Here is a 23799-nt window from a genome sequence, read left to right as displayed (position 1 = left end):
GCTTCTAAAGTGAAGCCGCTCTCTTCGTAAGCATTCTGAAGCAAAGCAGCCTGATTTCAAAGCTTTCATCCTGCTTCAGAGCTCTGAAGAGCAGTTAGAAGCAATTGTTGTTTCACCTTTGGCAGCAAAATATTTTGAGACAGTCCTGCCCGCTGTCATTGCTGAAAAGCCTTCCCTTTACTCTTGCATTGAAACAGAAACAGTCATTTTGCCACTATGCTATTCTTGCCTTCTCACACCAGTAATTAATCCACATTAAATGATTGTGAGAGTACGATTCTAAACCAGTCTCCTTTGTACACAGTGATTATGCATCATCTTGGTTCTCAACTGTCAACTGTTTCTTCTAGAACCTTCCAACATCCTCCCCCAATTGGCTCCTGCAACACTGCTAAGAGTTCCATTTGGCTTATTTCAAAAGAATTTAGGGTGTGGCTCAATTATCCTTCAAATTGCCGGTAATAGAAAACGACTGTAAGTTTGAGTGCTTTTTGCCTGCTCACCCTCAAAGATTTCTATCAAAACTCCCCTGGCCACCTCCTCATCCTGACCCTTCCAGGGAGGAAGAAGAGGAAGACAGTATAGATTTACAACAGGGGTTTGGGGGAGGTCGCAGCTCAGAGGCAGATGTGGGGGAAAGCTGCGAAATCATAGGAGAGCTGGAACACCACCCAGTTGACACATTGTCTTTAGAAAGCATCCCAGACCCTCCATCTCCCAGAACCTGGCGAGCCTTAAAAGTAGGAGAGCAAAGAGCTCAAAGACAGAGGGCACGTAGCAGCACCTTTAGAGGAGATGATGAGAATGACAAATGAGGAAGTGGTAGGGGGGTGGAGATCCATTCAGGACAACCCTATTATCCAAGAGGCTGGGTTCTATAGCCTCTCTCTGTGAAGATTGAAATAAAAAAGAAATGTTTCCTTGTCTTTATACTTTCCTGGACTACCAGCCGGGAGCTGCGGACAGCATCCTGACAGTGTAGCTTCATTATTTATGGGGGCTTTGGGTGGAAGCTATTTAAACCTACCATGCCCACTTTCTGAACACTTTGCATTCTGGAGCATTTATTGGTGTTTCCTGTTTTTGCCCCCCCCCAGCAGACATAGGAGTGTGTCTGCCATGGATTCGGCGTGGTTTCTATGTCCCCCCCCCTTCATTTCCACTTGGTATTTTGGACTTGCCATTTGTTAATTTGGGGTTTACTAGGATATTTAAAATTTCTACAATGGCATACCCTTCAACAGCCTGGGTCCCAAAACTTGGGTGTGCATTTTCCCCGCCATGCTCCTACATGAGTCATGTGACTAGTTTGAGATCATGGAGCCCCAAAGATATGCTTTTTTCATGACCGTACTCTTGCAGCACAACAAGGCACCCAGAAACTCATGTTTTGGGGCGCTGCACGAGATCACGGCCCCATTTTTATTGGGGTGAGATCCCAGCGCCAAAAATGGCTGCCATGCTCTTGCACGAAAAAATGGGATGTGCTGGTGGGACAAGTGTGGAAAGACTAGTGTAGTCCCAGAAGTCATGGGGAAAACATGAAAAGCAGCTGACACACACAGAGAGATGATGAAGGACCACAGAAAGTTTGGAGTCTTTGCATAGCCTCAATAATGAAAAAGACAGCTAGTGGAAAAACCTCAAGCTAAGAGGTATGGGATTAAGAGTGCAAAGCACCAGCTACAAGTTGAATCTTGACTTGATGTTTCAGTTCATTCAGCTGCAGCTGAGGCCTCAACCAATAAGGTTGCCCTAGATGCACCTGTTTCTGATGTGATACTGGTGGATACGGCACTGGAGACCCAACAGGACCTCACTGTGGCTGTGAACCCTAGTCCAGGTGAGTACACAACCTAAGCAACTACACAGTAGTGACCTGGTTGACCGCCATCACCCTGCCCAGAAGTGGGGAACAGTCAGTATAGATCTTATGCAATAACACAAGGATTCTCCAGTTGATAAGTGGGAAATAAGAAACAATAGTGCTCCCTTTAGAGGCTACTTGTAAGTAGGTTTGGAGGAATGACACAGGTCTGGCTGCCACGTGAACTGAGGTAGAAGACAATTCATTTGACCTTGATCCTTCAGCAGCTATTAATGAGGATATCATCCCATTTGGTGAGTTGTTCACTTCTTTGAGAATACATATCCAAGCTAAGAAGAAAATGATGTAGAGAAGAGAATGCATAAAGGTCTTTCTTCACCCAGGCCTTTGGCTAATTAAACAATCTACTGATGTAATCAAGAACACTGGCAATAGCAGCACATGAACTCTCTACAGTTTGGGCTTTGTTTAAATGTTCAAATAATCAGTGTTCAAGGACCAAAGCAATTCCTTCCCATAATATTTCAGCTAACAAAAGATGTGGTGATGGCCACTGAGGTAGTGGCAAATCAGTGTAGGAGACCCCGATAACCGCCCTCCTAGGCATGTCCAAAAATGTAGGCTTCTTCATTGTCCTAAATTTCCCTTCCACTGTACCACTGGTGGTGACCCTTAGATTAGAGGACATTTTGAGAGAGGATGTGGGAATTAAGGAGCTCATGGAGGAGGCCAGGTCTTTCAGTGACTTCTAGCCCTAATGCATAAATGGAACAACTTCAGAGGCTGTAGAGCAGGGACATGTTGCAAGACACAAAATAAAACAAAAACACAGGCAGTCACACTTCCATGCCTTGATTGTAACCTGCTGGTCTGATCCTCTTCTGTACTTATGTTCTGTCAACAGCACTCTCTTATTCTCTAACAGGTCAGCCATTTCCCCCGACTCTCAAAAAGAAACCATGAAGAAAACGCAGGTGGCATCCAAAGCACCCAGAACACCCAAAGCACCCACTGCACCCGCTGCACCCGCTGCACCCGCTGCACCCGGTTCACCCAGGAAACCCAGTGCACCCAGTAAACCCAGTAAACCAAGTAAACCAAGTGCACCCAATGAACCCAGTGAACCCAGTGAACTCAGTACACCCATTGCACCCATTGCACCCATTGCAGCAACCAGTCATGAGGTGAGCTTGAAGAATCTGTGGAATCCACTGAGTTTATAAAAACTGAAAACCCATGTTGTTATGTAATTGTTTCCCAAGGTTCAGACAGGGGTGTAAACCAATTGTACGATATAGCATGCAGTACTTTGGGTGGCATTCAGACTTCTGGAGCAATCCAAAACCAAGCAGAGTAGCAGTAGGGCAAGATGAAGCTGCCTAGTTCCTCCATCAATGCTGGTTGGATCAGAAGGCTGGGGGAAGGAAAAAGCCTGCTCTGCGTTACCCCACCCGGGAGATAACCTGGCATTTGGGCATAGATCAGGCCAGATGCCATCAAGCGACAGCAGTAGGGCCAGCATGGGATTCAGTGGATGCTGAACTATCTCATCCCCTCCTCACCTACACTAAGCAAGGATCCCATCAATTTTGCTTCCATCTGACCACAGTGAATGGAACGGAAAGCTGTGCAGCAGCAGGGCGAGGCTTGCAGAGAGCCATTATGGGGTGTGGGGGTGGAGGGAGATGTGAGCTCCACTTGTTTCTCCACCACGGAGGACCATGGAGGGTTGGGTTGCAGGCTTACTCATGCTTAAAGTAATCCGATGGGTAGACTGCAAGTATAACCAAACCTGGATTCAATTTAGTATATTTAAAAGTTTATGACCATCTGCAAATATCAAGGATGGACAGCAGATCATATGCCTCAATGACACATAATTGGTGCTTTCTTTTGTCCTTTTGTCCTTTTTTCATTTTTTGTTTTGTTTTGTTTAATAAGGAACTTGTCAGGGGAATGCCCTTCCCACAGAGAGTCCCCTTTTAGGCAGCAAGTTAATATCTTCTTCTGGGCTCTTAAATTTAAAATCAAACAAGCCTGTCTATTTGAACTACAGTCAATTCCCTATCATGGTTTTAGGGTGCAGTTAAGTTGACTTTAAGTTGTTCGGTTTGCTCTGACTTTTGGATGCTTTTACCTTGCATTTGTGCTGTTTACCACTGGTAAGCACTTTTTACCATAAAGTCCAGTCACGGACGACTCTGGGGTTGCGATGCTCATCTCGCTTTACTAGCCGAGAGAGCCGGCATACAGCTTCCGGGTCATGTGGCCAGGATGACTAAGCTGCTTCTGGCGAAACCAGAGCAGTGCACGGAAACGCTGTTTACCTTCCCGGTGGAGCGGTACCTATTTATCTACTTGCACTTTGACTTGCTTTCGAACTGCTAGGTTGGCAGGAGCTGGGTCCAAATAACAGGAGTTCACCCCATCGTGGGGATTCGTACCGCCGACCTTCTGATCTGCAAGCCCTAGGCTCTGTGGTTTAGACCACAGCACCACCCGTGTCCCTTACTATATATATATATATATACCACTGGTATATTTCTTTGTTTTTAACTTGGTTGTATTATGGATTTTAATATGGTGGTAAGCCGTTCAAAGGCCCAAGTTAATGGTTGTTATGCTGATAATAAGAACCTGCTGGATCAGGCCAGTGGCCTACCTGGGCCAGCATCCCATTCTCACTGAACCAACCAGACTCTGATGAGAAGCCCCCAAGCAAGACCTGAGTGCAACACTCTCCCCTCCTATGGTTTCCAGAAACTGGTATTCTCTGACTCCAAAAGTGTAGAGCCACTGTGGCATGATGGTTAGAGTGTTGGGGAAGCACCCTAGGAGAGGAGGGTTCAAATCCCCACTCAGCCTTGACCTAGGGCCAGCCACCATCTCTTAGGCCAACCTGTCTCACAGGGTTGTCGTGAGGATTTATGAAGAGGAGAACCATGCAGCACCACTTTAAGATCCTTGGGAGATAAAGGTGGTCTATAAATGTACTAAACACAAATAAATAAATAAAATAAAATAGTAGATAATAACCATCATGACTAGCAGGAGATGGTGTGGCAATGATGATTATGTTCAGCTGGAGTAGCCAAAGTATGCAAATGTTGCCATTATAAAATAATGTCTTAAAGTTTCACTCTATCTTTCAGTCTACAAACGTTTTAGTGATAACTGTAGTTAATCAAGAGTTATTTAATATAAGTATTCTGCCCTGTACATTCTCATTATGTTTCTTCTTCTTCTTCTTCTTCTTCTTCTTCTTCTTCTTCTTCTTCTTCTTCTTCTTCTTCTTCTTCTTCTTCTTCTTCTTCTTCCTGCAGGATGTCCCAATGAGGCTTATTTGGATTTCAATGGCTGCCTGCTTAATTACTGTACAATATGGATACAATATGTGGTTACTCTATACCCCTTTTGTGGTAAGATAGCCCTGCGTAGCACATGGTTTCTTAAAGCAGGGGTTATTGTTGGCCTGGGAAACCTTTTCTCTGTTGAGCATCACATTTCTTCTGGGATACATTGACAGGGAACATAGGCTGGCACAGGTGTAGCCAGATCCCAAAGTAGGTAGGACACTGCTGCAAATCTCTCTCTCTCTCTCTCTCTCTCTCTCTCTCTCTCTCTCTCTCACACACACACACACACACACACACACACAGAGAGAGAGACTCGTAGCAATTTCCTTCTTAAGTTTATCAAAAAGAAAGGAGAGAGGATAGTTATAGTCAATTTCCTAATGCATCCTGCTTTAGAAGCCAGTATATGACAAGTTACTGCTGAGTAAACAAATGTAGAGTGCTCCTTGCTCTTTGAGTCTAGATACTTAAAAAGGCAAATATTTGCCTATTTTCACTGGTGAAAGTGTGGACAAAACTTTTGTGACATACAATATGGTGTGGCAGGTAAGTCCCACCCCCACATAATTGATCACAAGATGCAGTGCACACACACTGTTTGAATGAGAATGCCTATTAACTTGGGGAGGGGGTGCTGACCCCCTCAAATAGTCTATGGGAGGAGGGAAAGGGACCTCAGCCCCGAGCAGTTGACCCCTATGCCTCCTAGCTCTCAATGTGAGCAGGAGAGACATGCACACGCTTTCTCTGGGCATCCCAGAATTACCTGCAGATCCTTGGCCATCATTCAGTTGGTCCCAGGCTCTCGCATTCTGCTGCCACATGATCTCATGCCACATGAGCAGTCCTAATCTCAAGCATTTATTGTGCTTCTCCCTTAGCTCCTGCATGACTTGTTCAACATAACAACCTATGAAGAGATGGAAGATCCAGGTTCTCAGATGTACATTGTGGCTATCACCCTTGCTTTATTTCCACTTGGAGCCATTTTTGGGTCCATTCCTGTTGGTTATCTGGCCAATAGATTTGGCAGGTATCGGGATAAATTTGTAACTGGTGAATGACATGCCCTAGGATGGTGGGGAAGGGGAATAGATAGGTGCTGCTGATCTGCATGCCCCCAGTAACAGCTAATCAAATATGCTATATCATCACTTTAGCTGGATGGGATGTTAGGAAAGGACAAAGACACATCAAGAAGGGGTGTGTGGCAGGGAGAGAAACAGTGAGTTCCATTTAGGTCCATGGAATCATACCTGAAAACCTTTGTCAGCTGATAAAGCTTTGTTTGAAGGTAGTCAGAACATGCCTACCAATTGCAAGATAATCCCACCAATGCGGTTTTGATCAATTTGGTTCTTAAGACATCATCTAACATACACCAGCAGATTTTCTAATATACAGCTGTGGAAGAAGCCAGAAGTTAGTGGTAGAATACATGTTTACATCCAGAAGATCCTATCTTCTGTCATCAGCACCCCTTGATTAAGAGATCTTATACAGCATGGAAGCAGGTTGCTAGCTCTGGTGGAAATGTGTGAGCAATGCCTCCTGAAATTTATTAAGGTAAAGAAAGTGTGTGAGTAATTTCACAGTGCTTGGGAGTAGAGGTTTCAAGGCCTTCTGTAGGTCTTTGTTTCCGCACATTACTAGCAAACCCAAGTTCCAACTACCGCACAATCACACAATTTTGCTCATTTCACATGCTAGCAAGGTTATGCTTAAAACTCTACAAGGCAGGCTTAAGCAGTATGTGGACCGAGAACTCCCAGAAGTGCAAGCTGGATTTCGAAGGGGCAGAGGAACCAGAGACCAAACTGCAAACATGCGCTGGATTATGGAGAAAGCTAGAGAGTTCCAGAAAAACATCTACTTCTACTTCATTGACTACGCAAAAGCCTTTGACTGAGTCGACCACAGCAGACTATGGCAAGTTCTTAAAGAAATGGGAGTGCCTGATCACCTCATCTGTCTCCTGAGAAATCTCTGTGTGGGACAAGAAGCTACAGTTAGAACTGGATATGAAAAAACTGATTGGTTTAAAATTGGGAAAGGAGTTAGACAAGGCTGTATATTGTCTCCCTGTTTATTTAACTTATATGCAGAATTCATCATGTGGAAGGCTGGGCTGGATGAATCCCAATTAAGATTGTTGGAAGAAATATCAACAACCTCAGATATGCAGATGACACAATCTTGATGGCAGAAAGTGAGGAGGAATTAATGAACCTCCTAATGAGGTTGAAAGAGTAGAGCGCAAAATATGGTCTGAGGCTCAACATTAAAAAAACTAAGATAATTTGGTCCCATCACCTTCTGGCAAATAGAAGGGGAAGAAATGGAGACAGTGAGAGATTTTACTTTCTTGGGCTCTGATCACTGCAGATGGTGACAGCAGTCACGAAATTAAAAGACACCTGCTTTTTGGGAGAAAAGCAATGATAAACCTAGACAGCATCTTAAAAAGCAGAGACATCACCTTGCCAACAAATGTCCATTTAGTTAAAGCTATGGTTTTCTCAGTAGTGATGTATGGAAGTGAGAGCTGGACCATAAAGAAGGCTGATCGCTGAAGAATTGATGCTTTTGAATTATGGTGTTGGGGGAGACTCTTGAGAGTCCCATGGACTGCAAGAAGATGAAACCTATCCATTCTTAAGGAAATCAGCCCTGAGTGCTCACTGGAAGGACAGATCCTGAAGCTGAGGCTCCAATACTTTGGCCACCTCATGAGAAGAGAAGACTCCCTGGAAAAGACCCTGATGTTGGGAAAGATGGAGGGCACAAGGAGAAGGGGACGACAGAGGGCGAGATGTTTGGACAGTGTTCTCAAAGCTATCAGCATGAGTTTGACCAAATTGCGGGAGGCAGTGGAAGACAGGAGTGCCTGGCGTGCTTTGGTGGGGCACAACTAAACAACACTAGCAAACCCAGAACAAATTATCTATAAAAGGATTAGGAGATTCCTGTATTTCTATAGCTCCTCTTCCCCCTTTGCTGCTTTGATGGTATCATATATTGACATCTTCCCACCGCACTGACCCATTTCACTGTCTTTTCAGGAAAGGTGCTGTGAAGATAACGACCTTTTTGAGTCTGATCCCTCCTGTCCTATTGGCTGTTGGTAATAAAGTAAATGTCTATGAATTCACAATTGCTGTACGTTTCTACACTGGGGTATGCACAGGTGAGTCAAGGTCCCAGGTTTAGTAGTTTGGCATAGAATTCATCTTGTTAGTCTGTGCTGAGCAGAGACACTAAGCAATAGTTTGTTTTCACAACAGAGGGAGGGTGGGCTGCCAAAGAACCAAGTAAAGCAGTATCAGTGTGTCTCATTTCCACACATATCTCCCTAATTGACTTTGGAAACCAGTGTTGTGGCTCAGATAGGTCACCAAGGATGAAGTAACTGGTAGAGGTGGCATTAAAACTCTATAGTTGGTAAAGTGAGTTGGTAAATGGATTTTTGTGAAATATGAAAAGAGGAATCGCTGTGCAGAATTATTATTATTTAAATATAAAGTATGTTTTATCCCAAGGCCTTGGGTTAATTAGCATACTAATTATTGTACCAAAGAACATACCACCAAGGGTGTTGTTTGACCATAGTTTCCATCTGTCCCAGCCAATAGCTATTCCATGACTAATAGTTAGCGATTACATGAATCGTAGTCCACTACCATCAGATCCTGAAGCTGAGACTCCAATACTTTGGCCACCTTATGACAAGAGAAGACTCCCTGGAAAAGACCCTGATGTTGGGAAAGATTGAGGGCACAAGGAGAAGCGGACGACAGAGGACGAGATGGTTGGATAGTGTTCTTGAAGCTACCAGCATGAGTTTGACCAAACTGCAGGAGGCAGTGGAAGACAGGAGTGCCTGGCGTGCTCTGGTCCATGGGGTCACGAAGACAACAACAAACCATCAGTTTGGCTAGTATTACCAACAGTATTACCGTAGTTTGAATTAAATGATTTAATGTCATTTCTCAGAGATATACGGGCTCTGGGCAGGTTCCAACAAAAGAACATTCCCAAGTTGAGAGGCAGCTACTGAGAACACCTGTCCGTACTCCCTTGTGGGGGCTGGTTTGGTTCAGAACTACAACTGGGTGGTGTTACCATATCTATGGTGTGTGATGTCATGCCTCCATGTAGTTCCACTCAGTGGTCGGTGACATTTTGCAGAATTCTACAAAAGGAGACCTTAGAGACATGAGATATTACTTGCACATCCTACTGGAGCCTCAGGACTGTTCATACATTTTTGTACATGTCACATGCTCAATGTGATTTATCTGTTTATTTATCAACTAAATAGGACTAATCTCCGTTGTTGTTCCTCTGTATCTTGGAGAAATCGCCCCTGGAAGCATGAGGGCAGCTATCGTCATGATGTCCCAGCTATTTTATTCTTTGGGCCTCTTTATGGGTCAGCTAATTGTTGCTAAAGACAACTTTAAAATGCGAGGAGGTAATTAAGATAAATTAATCCTTTTGCTTATACGAGATCAGACGCATGGCCACAGTTTCTCCACATTGTCGTCACTCTATCTTCTTGCACAGGTTACGTGATTGTGATGGGCATTTCTGGGGTCATGCCAATTTTTCAGATCATACTACTACCCTTCTTTCCTGAAAGTCCGAGGTATCTGCTCATTCAGAGGAAGAATGCAGAGAGTGCAAGAGAAGGTACGATACTCTGAACTGTATTGAGATTATGCACAATGATTGCTGACTCCTCCCCACTACTGCCTATTGGGCTCCCCCACTCTCCAAGTTTTAGTTTCATTTTTATGTGATTTCCATTTTCTGGGGGGGAAAGTCCTTTTTTGCTTTGAATAGCTTCCTTAACTCCATTCATTCACCACAGTGGCATCCTCTTGGCCTTGTTAGATATTATTACCAATCAGAGTTGCATATTCTAGCTGAACATTTATGCTGACCATTTTAAATAACTTCCAGACATTCTATAGAGATTTGACCCTCTGGGCTTCACCTTTCCCGCTTCCTTCTTAACAATACCCTCATTCTTCTGAGACTCTCATTCTACTGAATTCAAATACTTTCTGCCTCTTTTCCCATGCAGAACTGAAGGTGCTGAGAGGCAAGGATGATGTGGAGAATGAAATGAATGAACTCCGTCAGGAGGACCTCTTTGAGAAAGCAGAAAAGAACATGACTGCTGCTAAACTGCTATCATCCCCAAACCTGAGATTTCAGGTCATCACCATAGTTGTCTTGACAGGTGGTGCACAGCTTGACGGCATTGGTGCGGTAAGCAAAGCATTGCCCCCCTTAAAAAAAAGAAGCTTGGAGGTGGAGCCAGATAATTGAGGGCTCATTGGGTTTAAAGGCTGTGGCATCTTATCACTGCTTGTCTTTAGACACAGCCAAAGTATTTCTACTCAGGGAGCTACTCTGTGGGTTTTGTTGGGAGTTCAGTGCCCATCAGTCATAGCTAGGAGCTGCTGTTCAATAGCACCTGGAGAACCACAAGTTCTCCATCCATGCACAAGTTACAGTCAGACACTAAGGGAAATATGGCATTGTCTGGAAGTAAATGTTTGACAGCTACAGAGCACTAAGATCAGTTGGGTTTAATTTGAATCATAGAGTGGAAAAGATTGACACTGGGCTTGGACTTGCCAATCAGAAGGTTGGCGGTTTGAATCCCCGCAACAGGGTGAGCTCCCGTTGATCGGTCCCAGCTCCTGTCAACCTAGCAGTTCCAGAGCATGCCCCAAAGTACAAGTAGATTAATAGGTACCACTCCGGCGGGAAGGGAAACGGCATTTCCATGCACTGCTCTGGTGTTGGTGTTTCCATTGTGCCAGTAGCGGCTTAGTGGTGCTGACCAAAAGACCCGGAAAAACTATCTGTGGACAAACACCGGCTCCCTCAGCCTGTAAAGTGAGATGAGCGCCGGAACCCCAGAGTCGTCTGCAACTGGACTTACCTATCAGAGGTCCTTTACCTTTACCTTCTTCTGAAATGCTGAATGCACTACATTATTTGTGTGCCAAGACCCCATGACCTTGCTGTTCCTTAAGAGTGGTTAATCAGACAAGACAACAGCTTATGGTTTTATGGGTTCAAATAGGCCACAACTTTTATCGGTTACAGATGGGAGTGGTTTGGCATAGGCATTGGGTAAAGCCAAACTGTATCAGATTATATCATGCCAGCCCGCCTGCTGGGAGTGCACCTAAGGAGAAACCACCTGTGACCTACATCAAATAGGGGTACCCCCCCAGGGTTCCCCATTTGAGGAGTGGTATGACCCTATTCCCTGTCTGGGCTTCAAACAGTAGCCACTCACCCCTGGATCCCTTTAACAGGGTGCCTTTAACCAATGAAGGGCAGGCAGAGGCTACAACTTCCCCTCCAGCCAAGACCTAGGTTTACCCAAAGGTCTCCTTAGCATTTACAGTTGGGGCTGAGAAACGGTTGAACCCTTAAAGGCATCTACCATTCAGTGTAAGCAGTTGCTGTTGTTGTTTAGTCGTTTAGTTGTGTCCGACTCTTCGTGACCCCATGGACCAGAGCACGCCAGGCACTCCTGTCTTCGACTGCCTCCTGCAGTTTGATCAAACTCATGTTGGTAGCTTTGAGAACACTGTCCAACCATCTCGTCCTCTGTCGTCCCCTTCTCCTTGTGCCCTCCATCTTTCCCAACATCAGGGTCTTTTCCAGGGAGTCTTCTCTTCTCATGAGGTGGCCAAAGTATTGGAGCCTCAGCTTCAGGATCTGTCCTTCCAGTGAGCACTCAGGGCTGATTTCCTTCAGAATGGATTGGTTTGATCTTCTTGCAGTCCATGGGACTCTCAAGAGTCTCCTCCAGCACCTTAATTCAAAAGCATCCATTCTTCGGCAATCAGCCTTCTTTATGGTCCAGCTCTGTGCTACATAGACCGAGAGCTGTATATGACAATTTTCTATGATTGAGAATCATGCAAATTCTATTTATTTATTAAATTTCTATACCGCTTTATATTTTTAATAAAAACCTTAAAGTGGTGTACAGCATATTAAATCGATAAAACAATAGCCGGGCAATGTTCTTCCGACCTCATGAGGAGTCTCTTTTATAGGGCTGGGTGAATTGGGGCCTCGTCACCTAGGCCAGGTGGAAAGGGCCTTTCCACCTCACAGTCTGGCGATGTTCCTCTGGCCTCATGAGGAGCCTCTTTTATAAGGCTGGCCATCTCCAGCCTCTGCTTAAAAACCTCCAAGGATTCATTCCATTGTCAAACAGCTCTTACTTACAGTTACAGATAGGTAGCCGTGTTGGTCTGCCATAGTCAAAACAAAAAATTTTTTTTCCTTCCAGTAGCACCTTAAAGACCAACTAAGTTAGTTCTTGGTATGAGCTTTCGTGTGCATGCACACTTCTTCAGATAGTTACTGGCTTCACTTCTTCAGATAGTTACACTTCTTCAGATAGTTACTTTACTTAGTTACTGGCGCCCGCCCTGTGGAATGCTCTCCCACAGATGTCAAGGAAATAAACAACTATCTGACTTTTAGAAGACATCTGATGGCACTCCTATTTAGGAGGATGTTTGATGTTTTATTCTGTTTTTAATCTGTAGGGAGCTGCCCAGAGTGGCTGGGGAAACCCAGCTGGATGAGCAGGATATAAATAATAAATTGTTGTTGTTGTTGTCAGAAAGTTCTTCCTGATATTTACAGTGGTTGGAATCTCCTTTCTTGTAACTAGAAGCCATTGGTTCGAGTCCTACCCCCCAGAGAAGGAGAAAAGAAGCTTGTTCCACGTGACAGCCCTTGAGATCATTGAAGATGGCTATCATATCTTCTTTCAGTCTAATCTTATTCTGGCTAAACATATCCAACCCCTTCAACCATTCACAATAAGGCTTGGTTTCCAGACCCTTGATCATCTTGGTCGCCCTCCTCTGCACATGTTCCAGCTTGTAATATCCTTATTAAATTGTGATTCCCTGACAAATTACTCCAGAGACTCAGCTAGATTAGTAAAGAAATATAATTTTGTATGTGTTGTATATGCATTATAACACGGTGAGACCAGATGGCACTGTGGAGTTCCGTTTTCGCCAACGTGATTTCTCATATAATGTTCACCACGTGTTTTCCTGAAATGCTTCTTTGATGTTTCTGGATCCAGCCGAAGTGTTGTCTGACCAAGGTTGACATAGATTAGGCTATTGATTATTTTTTCTGATTTCAGGTGCACTATTATGTAGATATAATCTGCATGGCTGCAGGGGCAGATGAGAAGATGTTGCAGTGGCTTCGTATGGTCACAATTATTATTGGCTTAATTTCACTCTTGATCGCGGTAAGCCTTTTCCACTTCTATGTCTCTTTCCTTCTGAATCTTGAAACTCGCTGTTCTTCAAAGGAAAGAAATTTAAGTGTCGCAGTCTCCCCACCCCCACAACACAGCCCCATGAAAAATAAACATTTTTTTTAATGATAGCATTATGAGTGTTCTCTGACCATTCTTTGTAAGAGAACCATAGTTATTTACACACAGTACCTGTATTCTAGTTTGTATTGGAAGTCATCTAAAGGGGTAGAAAAATCAGCTTGAACATTTGTTTGTTTGTTTTTGCATCAAAAATAATTATAAGATAAAAAGTATCCAGACAATTGAATTTCAAATCTAGACTAACTGTAAGGAGAAGCCCCTACTGCAGAAGAACCACAGTTGTCAAAATTCCCTTTAAAAAGTCCAGTTAAATTTAAATTGTCTGTGGTAAAGAAATACCCTATAAGCTGCAATTCTGTACAACAGGGGAAACCAATCTGTTGTTCTTCAGATACTGCAACTTTTGAACAACTGAACCTTATTACTTTATTTATTTATTACTGACTTACTGAACTTTCTCTACACCTTTTCCTCATCCAGCTGGCTGGAGCTGATGGGAGTCCTTAAGATTTAGGGAGTACCATGTTGGCTAAATGTGCAAACTCAAAGGCACACCATGCTTCAATAGCTGTTGTTTATATGTGGATTCCTCCATAGTGAAGGGTATCTTCATTCAGATATGACCGAGAACTATCATTCCTTAGGGACACATATTTTTAGCAGAATGCCGGTATCATCAGTCAACATCACACATGGCAGTAGCACAGTTTGAAATCATTTACTACCACTACAAACTATAAACAACATTATACAGCATTACTTTAGCAGGAAAACACAGCTATCCTGTGTTAGATGGCTACAGAATTTTTATTATTATTATTTCAGAAAGTCTACTTGCTTTGAAAATTTTGCTGACTTTATCTGTGATCTATTGATCATTATTTTACACAGTCATACCTTGGGTTACAGACGCTTCAGGTTGCATTTTTTCGGGTTGCAGACCTCCAAAACCCAGAAGTACCAGAACGGGTTTCAGCGGCCGCACACGTGCAGAAGCGCCGAATTGCAACCCATGCATGTGCAGACACGCCGCTGTGGGTTGCGGACACTGCGTGTTGTGAACGTGCATCCCGCACGGATCACGTTTGCAATCCGAGCGTCCACTGTATTTTTAATGTACACCATTTAGATATTTTAATTTTGATTAAGAAGCTTATATGTTATACAAAATAATGTAAATTCAATTCAATTCTACAGTGTTTTCACTTGTGCACTTTATGAGAATTGCTCATAAAAACATTTCCCAAGGCAGGATTGTCCTGAGAAGTGTAGGCAAAAAATACAACTGGTCCTTTTATGTACTTGGGGTTTTCCTCTGTTCCTTTTGTCAACTATAGTTTTGCCCCTCCCTCCTGGTTTTGTGGTCAGTTTCTACCAGAGTCCAACCCACACCGCATAACACCACTGGCTTTTAAAATTTTATTAGCATTTTTATCCCACCCTTCTTGCAAGGAGCATGGGGCATTCTCATTTTATACTCCAAAGAATCGAGTCTAACACTACTTACTACACACCTCATTGCTCTCATAATAGGAACATTGAAAGATTCTTGTTGGAGACTCTAGAAGAGAAAAAGGCCCATCTAGTCCAGAATCCTGTTCTCACAGGGTTTGATGTTGAAAAATATCCCCCAAATGCATAATTTGGTTATACTGCGTTAGCTTGCTTACACTGACACTATCAATGAACTCTTAAAAGGTTAGTCAGGACTTGCCTTTGGAGAAGCCACACTGATATATTCATCCATATGCTTCCTAATATTAGCTTTAATAATGCTTTCTACCAGTTTTACAGGAACCAATATAAGCTAACTTATGTTGCATTGTACTTTCCTGTATCTCCTTTCCTCCTCTTTATATTCTCTAGATGTATCTCGCTGATTCTAAGGGACATAGGTATCTGCTTCTGACAGGCTTTTTGATGTGTAGCATCGTCTGTGTTCTGTTAACCATGGCCCTGGAAATGCAGGTTTGTAATTGAGAGTTGAGAATCACCAAATGGGCTGTCATTTAGCCCCGTTCTTGCTCCCCCTATAATCCATGCTATGTAATAGCAACAAAGTTAATGTGGAAGTTGGCTGTATATGCTGATGGGTACATCTGTAGAAGGAGAACTGAGCAAAAAGTTCTTTCGGTTTATACAATTCATTTGGATTTTGTGCAAAGGCTTGAAGGGAATGGCTGAGAATGGACATAGTCTCCCATCTGTGAAAGTCATATGGATGTTGTAAGAGAACTCAGAGAGACGGAGATCTTGGTGTTCTGCCTCACCTTCTGTATTCAGTTCGCCAGCAATTCTAGACAAAGTGGTTGCCGTCCCATTGATGTTAGAGTCCAACTCCCATCAGCCCCAACTAACATGGAAAGTGGTGAGGGATGATGTGAACTGTAGTCTAGCAACATTGACAACCCCAGCACTAGATAAGGGGCACCTGTTAATATCACATGTACATAACTGAAATGCAACCTACTTTCACTAACAGGTCACCATCGACGAGATGGCGTATGTCAACATACTTTTAGTCCAAGTATTTGTCATAGCACACTCCGTTGGACCAGGTAATTGCTCACATTATGTTCTTATCTCCTTAAATGATCTGCAAGATATTAATTGGATAGAGGAATATTTGAGTTCTATGGTGAAACGGTGATCCATGTCATGAACCCTTTCTTTCCACCAAGGTCCACTTCCAAATGTAATTGTGGTGGCAATGTTCCTTCAGTCGTCACGGGCCTCAGCCTTTGTGATTGCAGGATTTGTGCAGTGGTTCACACACTTTCTTATGATGATGGTGTTCCTTCAAATTGTGGTGAGTGATATTGATAGTCAGCTTGATGCAGGGAGCAAGGTTTGCGTCAGTGAGCTACATCCATCTCTGTTCCTCACCATTATCCACGCACCCAGCCCTCAGGTAAAACCCAAGATATGAAGCCATAACCTCAGATGGATGGATTTGTCAGCATTCTTGTCTTGTGCTTTGTTCAATGTGAATGTTAAGGCATCTTGAAGATGTGCATATTTCCTAATAAGGTTCAAACAATCTGAACAATATTCAAATGCCCAGTTGGCCATGAAAACCACTTCTTAACCTTGAGCAAGTTGCTCTTGCTTCCAAGGAAGGAGCCATAGTTTTGTGTGCAGAAAGTCCCAGACCTGATCTCTGTTATCTCCTGGAAAAAACCTCTGTCTAAGGACCTGCTGCCAAGCAGTGTACTGAGCTGGTTGGACAAATTGTCTGACTCTGACTGCAGTTTCATGTGTTCATCCTTCCCTCCTTGGTGGGTGCACCAAAACCGCACTTCCCTCCTCCTTCTTGGTCAGCCTAGGGGTGGGGCATGTGGAGACATCCCTTCACCAGCCATGAGGAGAAGGAGGCGCTGCTGCTGTCCCCCCAGAAACCCCAGCCTGAGTGCGGCTTGCCTCCCCGCAGCTGCAGCCTCGATGAGGGAGCCTGTTGTGGCAGCGCCTGGTTGCTCTCCCTCATAAATTTATGCCCAGGCCCATAACCCTGTGCCCCCCACACTATGCCACCAGCTGCTGTGATTGGTAGAATGTGTGAAGCCTTTGAGTTTATTACTCTGCATAAGAAAGCTTCCAGGTTACTGCAAACATCATCATCATCATCATCATCATAGTAATAATAATGATAATAATAATAATGATGATGATAATAATAATAATAATAATAATAATAATAATAATAATAATAATAATAGATTTATACCCCACCCATCTGGCTGGGTTTCCACAGCCACTCTGGGCTGCTTCCAACAAAATATTTAATATCCTTCAGATATTAAAAGCTTCCCTAAACAGGGCTGCCTTTAGATGTCTCCTAAAAGTCTGGTAGTTGCTTTTTCCTTTGACATCTGGTGGGACGGTGTTCCACAGGGCGGGTGCCACTACCAAGAAGGCTCTCTGCCTGGTTCCCTGTAACTTCACCTCTCACAGTGAGGGACCCGCCAGACGGACCTCGGTGCCAGACCTCAGTGTCCAGGCAGAACGATGGAGGTGGATACGCTCCTTCAGGAATACTGGACTGAGGCCATTTAGGGCTTTAAAGGTCAGCAAGAACACTTTGAATTGTGCTCAGAAACGTACTGGGAGCCAATGTAGGTCTTTCAAGACTGGTGTTATGTGTTCTTGGTGGCCGCTCCCAGACACCAGTATAGCTGCCGCATTCTGGATTAGTGGTAGTTTCTGGGTCACCTTCAAAGGTACCCCCACGTAAGCACATTGCAGTAGTCCAAGTGGGAGATAACCAGAGCATGCACCACTCTGGCGAGACAGTCTGCGGGCAGATAGAGGCTCAGCCTGGGTACCAGATGGAGCTGGTAAACAGCTGCCCTGGACACAGAATTGACCTACACCTCCACGGACAACTGCGAGTCCAAAATGACTCCCAAGCTGCTCATCTGGTCCTTCAGGGGAACAGTTACCCCATTCAGGACCAAGGAGTTCTCCACACCTGCCCGCCTCTTGTCCCCCCAAAACAGTACTTCTGTCTTGTCAGGATTCAACCTCAATCTGTTAGAACAGCTGCCGTTGGAGGAAGTAGCAATATACAGACATCACTTGGTTTCCCCACTCTCTGAGGAGTCCAGCTCTAGCAGTAGTGAGGCAACCAAGCTGACCCCTGCTGCTACGACCCATCTTACCTGTAGAAGGGCTCTTTTTGTAGAGCATGAAGAAGTAGCCAGCAGTTCACCACTGAAAACTCCTCTGGTCAAAGCTAAATGGTTTGGGGATGGCTGTTTGTTAAATGTAGTGGAGAAGAACATCCCCGAGGAGGTGCTCAATCTCAGGTATAGGTGATAACTCCTCAAAGCAAGACAGGAGCAGCATTTTGGACGGTTGCAGGGGCTCGTGGTTCTCACTGCAATATCCTCCAGCTTATCCTATGCCAGAAACTCGGATTGAGGATAGAGAATCAGAAGGAACATGGTCTAGAACATGTGGTTCCCAACCTTTTTATTTTTATTATGCCCCACCCAAGTATCTCTAAAATCCTGGTGCTCCCCTGCCCCTGTGATATATAATTCTTATTATTCAAAAAGCGAATTCCTATTCACGTGTTAAAATAGTTAATAACTATTCACTGTTAATAACTCATTCTTGAATTGCCAACCTTAAAAATAAAATTGCCACCCTGTGGGGCATTGTGCCCCACATTTGGAACCACGAGTCTAGAAGAACTGTGAGCTCTGGGGGGTGGGGGTGGGGAGGAACCCAGAATGATATGTGTGCGAAATATGGATGAATACAATTCTGTATTATGCTATTATGCTCAAGTCTTTCCTTTTCACCTCTAGACAAAAATCGGGACCTACAGCTTCCTTATGTTCTTGCCTTTCTGTGGAGGCCTGTTTATTTATATCTTCAAGAATTTCCCAGAAACCAAGAATAGGACCTTTGTGGATATTAGAAGAATCATAGCACTCCAGAAACTTAGGAAGACCAAACTTAAGAAACCGACAGAAAAGTAGAAACTTGGGAAGCAACCAATGCAGTTTATTTATTAAATTCTTTTTTAAAATAATAACAATAATAATTCAAGAGAGCCCTTCTTGTTATCCTTCACTTGTCTTAGCCCAGTTGACATACTTATAATAACAGTTTCCCTCCTAGTTTGAAGACACAGCCTTTATTTTATATTTTTGTTTCCCCACTTCCCCATATTCAGGCTATTCTGTGAACATAGGTAGATTTCAACAAAGCAGCAGATCTAACTCTCACTAACTACCACCCTTCAAGATCTTAGTAGCTGTGAACATTATGTAAACAATATTATGGCTGGTCAGAAGCACATACAGCTCTGGGACAGAATGCAGCACAATGGCTGCAATTGCAGCTTGGGAATTTGAAAGAGGCTTTGGAAACCTGTGAGGAGAGAGAGGTAGATGCTTAACTCATACTGAAGAAGCCTTAAATCAGAGATGAGGAAACAAGTGACCCTCTAGATGTTATTAGACTGAAGGTCCTTCATCCCGAGACAGCAAGGTCAATGGTCGTGTATGATGGGAGTTGGGGTCCAACAAGGCTCCCCAGTCTTGGCTTAGCTCAGGCTTCCCACATATACTAGGTGTGTACATCCACTTTGAATGAAGTCTCAGTCTTGAGCTAAATCAGCCGGCTTTGGGCATATTCAGACTGCTTCTAAAGTGAAGCTGCTCTCTTCCTAAGCATTCTGAAGCAAATCAGCCTGATTTCAAAGCTTTCATCCTGCTTCAGAGCTCTGAAGAGCAGTTAGAAGCAATTGTTTCACCTCTGGCGGCAAAATATTTTGAGACGGTCCTGCCTGCTGTCATTGCTGAAAAGCCTGCCCTTTACTCTTGCATTGAAACAGAAACCACTGTTTCTTCTTCTTCAGAGATGGAGAGTTCCCATTCCATTCCGGGGAAGAAATTAAGCACTAGAAAAATGTAACATTTCAGAAGAGCCCTTGATCAGGCAGAAAACCTCTCCCCATATTTGCAAGAACTGTGGCTCTTTCCAAGAATTTTTGCCAGGAGGAACGCACTAATGAGTGTCAGGTGCTGTTCTGAATGCTGGGAATGATTTGTTGGAAATCACATTAAATACCAACATCCGTCTGCAGATGAGATCTGCGATGTCCTCGCTCCAATCCCGAGCAGATGGAGAAATGTAAACACTTGCCGCTTTCCCATAGATCTGCACATTTGCGTCCGAAATGTCTACCTGTATCTCCTACATTGTCCTTGCATTCAGGCGAAGTTGTAGTGAGAAGAGCGAGAGGTTATCCAGCAAAAAATATCAAGCTGATTCAGGATGCAGAAATATATCAAAAAGCTGATATTTATCTTCCTCCAGGTTGCAACCTGTTTCAAAATCACACATAGCATCTTTCTCTCTTTGATTCTGGTTTTCAAAAATCTATTTCACCCATTCCCCCACTCCCCCAAATGGAGAACTTAAAACCTATTAATGTTCAATTGATTCCGAAAGGGCTGTTTTGATGACACTCGGTGCAAACAGCAGTTACATATTCAGGTCTGACTTCTCCACATTATTTTGGGCTCCTGTAATACCTAGGTATATATGTATTTTCTTTTTCTATCTTGATCAAAAATATTTATTATTTCATAACAAGTAGATAGTTAAGAGGTTAGGCAGCTTCAACGGCTGGCGCCTGGCACCTCCCAGAATTCGGCACCCGGGTGCCCCGCACACCTTTCACCCCGGGTAAAGACGGCCTTGTTTATAGTCAGCATGACCTTAATTGGAAGAGATAAGAGAACTCCTTCAAATCAGCTTCCCAGAAGGTATAACCCAAACAATCATGACCCTTCTGCCTGCTTCTCTCACACAGAGAAGCTGCTGTTAGCTTCTAGAATCCTCTTGTATTAATCAGAATAAGAAAGATCTCCACACACCAGATCAATACTTTCTGCACTAAGAAATGAAAACTGACAATTTTGGGGTAAGAACATTACCCTGGACTAGGACTTGGGTGACCCAGGTTCTGTTGACTCTGTAACTTGGAAATCCTGGGCAGAATACCAGAAGAGCCAGTGCAATTCCAAGCACAGCATGTTGGATGGACACTGGGAGACTGAGGTTTAAATGCCGTTTCACCCAGTGGCTTCTGACCATAGCTGGAAGTAAAAGCAGATGGAGTTGGGGGACACACAGGATCTCTGCTTCCAGATCCAACATGTCTGGGGGTATAAATGTGGGAGAACCTCCAAACCATTCTTATTTTCAGTTATGGGGAGTTTGCCCCCCTGCAGATTCATTCTGGATTGAACTCTGTGGTTGTCTGAATTGAATCTGAATGGGAACTCTCCTTGGTTCCTTGGTTCCGTGGGGAAAACACCATTCACTGCCTCTGTTGTTTGTGAGGTGGACCTTCGCTCAGTGGGAGAGCATGTGCCTTACATGCCGAAGTCCTGGATTTGATCCCAAGCAACTCCGGTTATAAAAGGACTGAGTAGGTGGTGATGAGAAAGTCCTTTGACGGAGACCCTGAAGAGCTGTTGCTGCTGCCAGGGAACATGGGAAGATGGACAAAATTGTCAGACCTGATACAAGGCAGTTTGCTACATGAACACAAGTAGTGGGGGTTATGGCTGGAAATTCTAAGGACCAGGATTCTACTTCCGAAATGTATGGTGTGTTGTGTACACATTTGACTGGACTCTTGTCTTATGATGCTCTTTTGGTCAAATGTCACCTCGGAGCCCTAAAACAGCCACCCTGCATCCTCTATCATAGGACCCTCACTCTCCCTTTCAAAAAAAAAGGCCCATTTGTGGGTGTAGTTCAGAGTGCTTGAAACTGTTCCCTAGAGACAAACCACCACTTCAGAAGAGCTAACAGAGGAAAGATCAGGCCTCAAGGAAGTGTTGAAATCAGTTACTGTTAACACCCTTCAGATTAGAATCCTTATGCAACACAGGGGGGTTGTGTGTGGGTTTTTTCTTTGCAAAAATGTCTCTGGGTTGTTTCTTCTAACGTCTGTCCTTGTGGGTGGCTTCCTTTGGGACAGTTTGTTCTTTGTCGTTCTCTCCCCCCCCCCCCCGCTTCTCCCAAGCAAGTACTCTGCCAGCCAAACAGGGAGAGTTTGAATGACTTCATTGTGGCAGCGCTCCAGGGACAGAAGAAGCTACACATGTTTGCGCTGCATACTTAATGAACCCATCCAATTTTTGTTTTACATTTTTTATTTGAGGGCTGGGATGGGATGAGACAAAATTGCCTCATTTGCAATACCTTTGTAACCTCAGAGGGGAACAGGTTACGAGCTATGTGTTGTATTGCACACTAATAGACACACATGGCCATGACTAACTTAGTTTCCTTAATTTTAGTGGGTCTATTTTAGTGGAACTAGCATAGAATGTAACCCTACTCTGGTGTCTCCTTTCATCTTTTATGGTTGCCTTAAAGATGTAGGTAGGGCTCCCTTACCTTGGTGCCATGTTGTCCTCCAGCAGGTTAAGCCTTGGACATTACTCATCTTCTTTTCACCTAATTAAGGCGGCAACCTAGTCCAGAGGATGTGCCTGGGAACGGCCCAGACAACTGCTATGTGGGAGCTCAAAGTGATGCCTTGAGAGATGTGGGCTCTCCTCTCCATCCTCTGCCCTCTGAAGCTTTGTGAGGGCTGCAGCCCACTCCCAGTTCTCCTTGTTGACAGAGTGGAGACCACTGATCCCACTTCCCTTGGAAGGGGGAAGACAGATCCTTCCATTGTTCCTGCTGTAACTACAGCTTCTCAGTAGCTTCTCCTCACCTTCTTCTTTGCCTCATTTCCATTTCCTTTCCTCCACCATCACCCCTGTCAATGTTGCTGTCCAGGATGCTACGGGGTCCATGACCACCCCTGGCACTCTTCTGCTTCTGCCCCACTGTTCCTGCTTCCTGTTTACATCAGCCTTTTCAACCTTGAGTCCCCAGATGTTGTTGAACTAAAACTCCCATCATCCCTGACCACTGGTTCTCCTAACTAGGGATGGTGGGATGTAGTCCAGCTGTGGGATGTGATACATAAGTAGTAGTCAAGTACAACATTCCTTGCTTTCCTAGAGTGGATATGCAGGGGAATGTTCGGTCCAGCCAGTCGCAAACTTCCTGTTTCCTCCTGGCTGGGACATACTTCCTTTGCATGTGACTAGAGGTGGGTGTGACCTTACCTGTCCAGGTAACACAAAAGGACAAGGCGCGCTGCACACTCTCTCTTTTTGACTTCCTTCGTTGTTGGAGCAGCTCTTTAGCCAACAGAGGACACTGGGATTATGCCTATAGATCCACATGTATATACTTTGTAACTAAGTCTGCCTTCAGGGATCCAACTGTGAACTGAATGTGTGAGTAAACATATTTTATATACTTTACACAGGATTGTCATGTGTTTATTCTTTTAAGAGGGATAAAAGGGAACTTACAAGGAATATACAATACTGAAATGTATATAATAGTGAGAAGCTCACACAAGTCTGCAACCAGCTAACTGTTGTGCGTGTAAAAGGGGAATCTAAACTCTGCTAAGTAAAGGAACTTGCTAACACAAGTTAGGAAGGATATTAATAAACAATATATCCTCTCCTGCCTCCCTGAACATTCCCACGCCAACAACATCTGGGGACCAATGGCTGAGAAAAGCTGGTTTCAATAGTAGGATTGGACTGAACATTTGTTCTGTGGCAAGGCGGGGTTGGGTGTGGGTGAGTGTGAAT

At 44.1% G+C, this 23799-nt stretch overlaps 1 protein-coding gene across 2 annotated transcripts; it reads left to right on the top strand.

Moving 5' to 3' along the window:
- Window positions 1–345: 345 nt before the first annotated feature.
- LOC128417052 (solute carrier family 2, facilitated glucose transporter member 5-like) lies at window positions 346–19158 on the top strand. Of its 2 annotated transcripts, XM_053395242.1 has the most exons (14): window positions 347–474; window positions 1715–1843; window positions 2754–3012; window positions 5152–5247; window positions 6066–6217; window positions 8247–8371; window positions 9506–9658; window positions 9751–9876; window positions 10274–10461; window positions 13397–13507; window positions 15467–15568; window positions 16083–16158; window positions 16282–16409; window positions 18913–19158. In XM_053395242.1, exons 3-14 carry the CDS (start codon window positions 2788–2790, stop codon window positions 19084–19086), a joined length of 1656 nt encoding a protein of 551 aa, XP_053251217.1. In that variant the 5' UTR covers window positions 347–474; window positions 1715–1843; window positions 2754–2787; the 3' UTR covers window positions 19087–19158. The 2 variants fall into 2 exon arrangements, with proteins under 2 accessions (XP_053251218.1, XP_053251217.1); XM_053395243.1 differs by lacking the exons at window positions 9506–9658; window positions 9751–9876 and having other exon boundaries at window positions 346–474.
- Window positions 19159–23799: the final 4641 nt, after the last annotated feature.

Source organism: Podarcis raffonei, chromosome 7, assembly GCF_027172205.1.
Source record: "Podarcis raffonei isolate rPodRaf1 chromosome 7, rPodRaf1.pri, whole genome shotgun sequence".
NCBI classification, from domain to species: domain Eukaryota; kingdom Metazoa; phylum Chordata; class Lepidosauria; order Squamata; family Lacertidae; genus Podarcis; species Podarcis raffonei.
The sequence above is the reverse complement of the archived record's forward strand: the minus strand, read 5'-3'. Positions and strand labels throughout refer to the sequence as shown.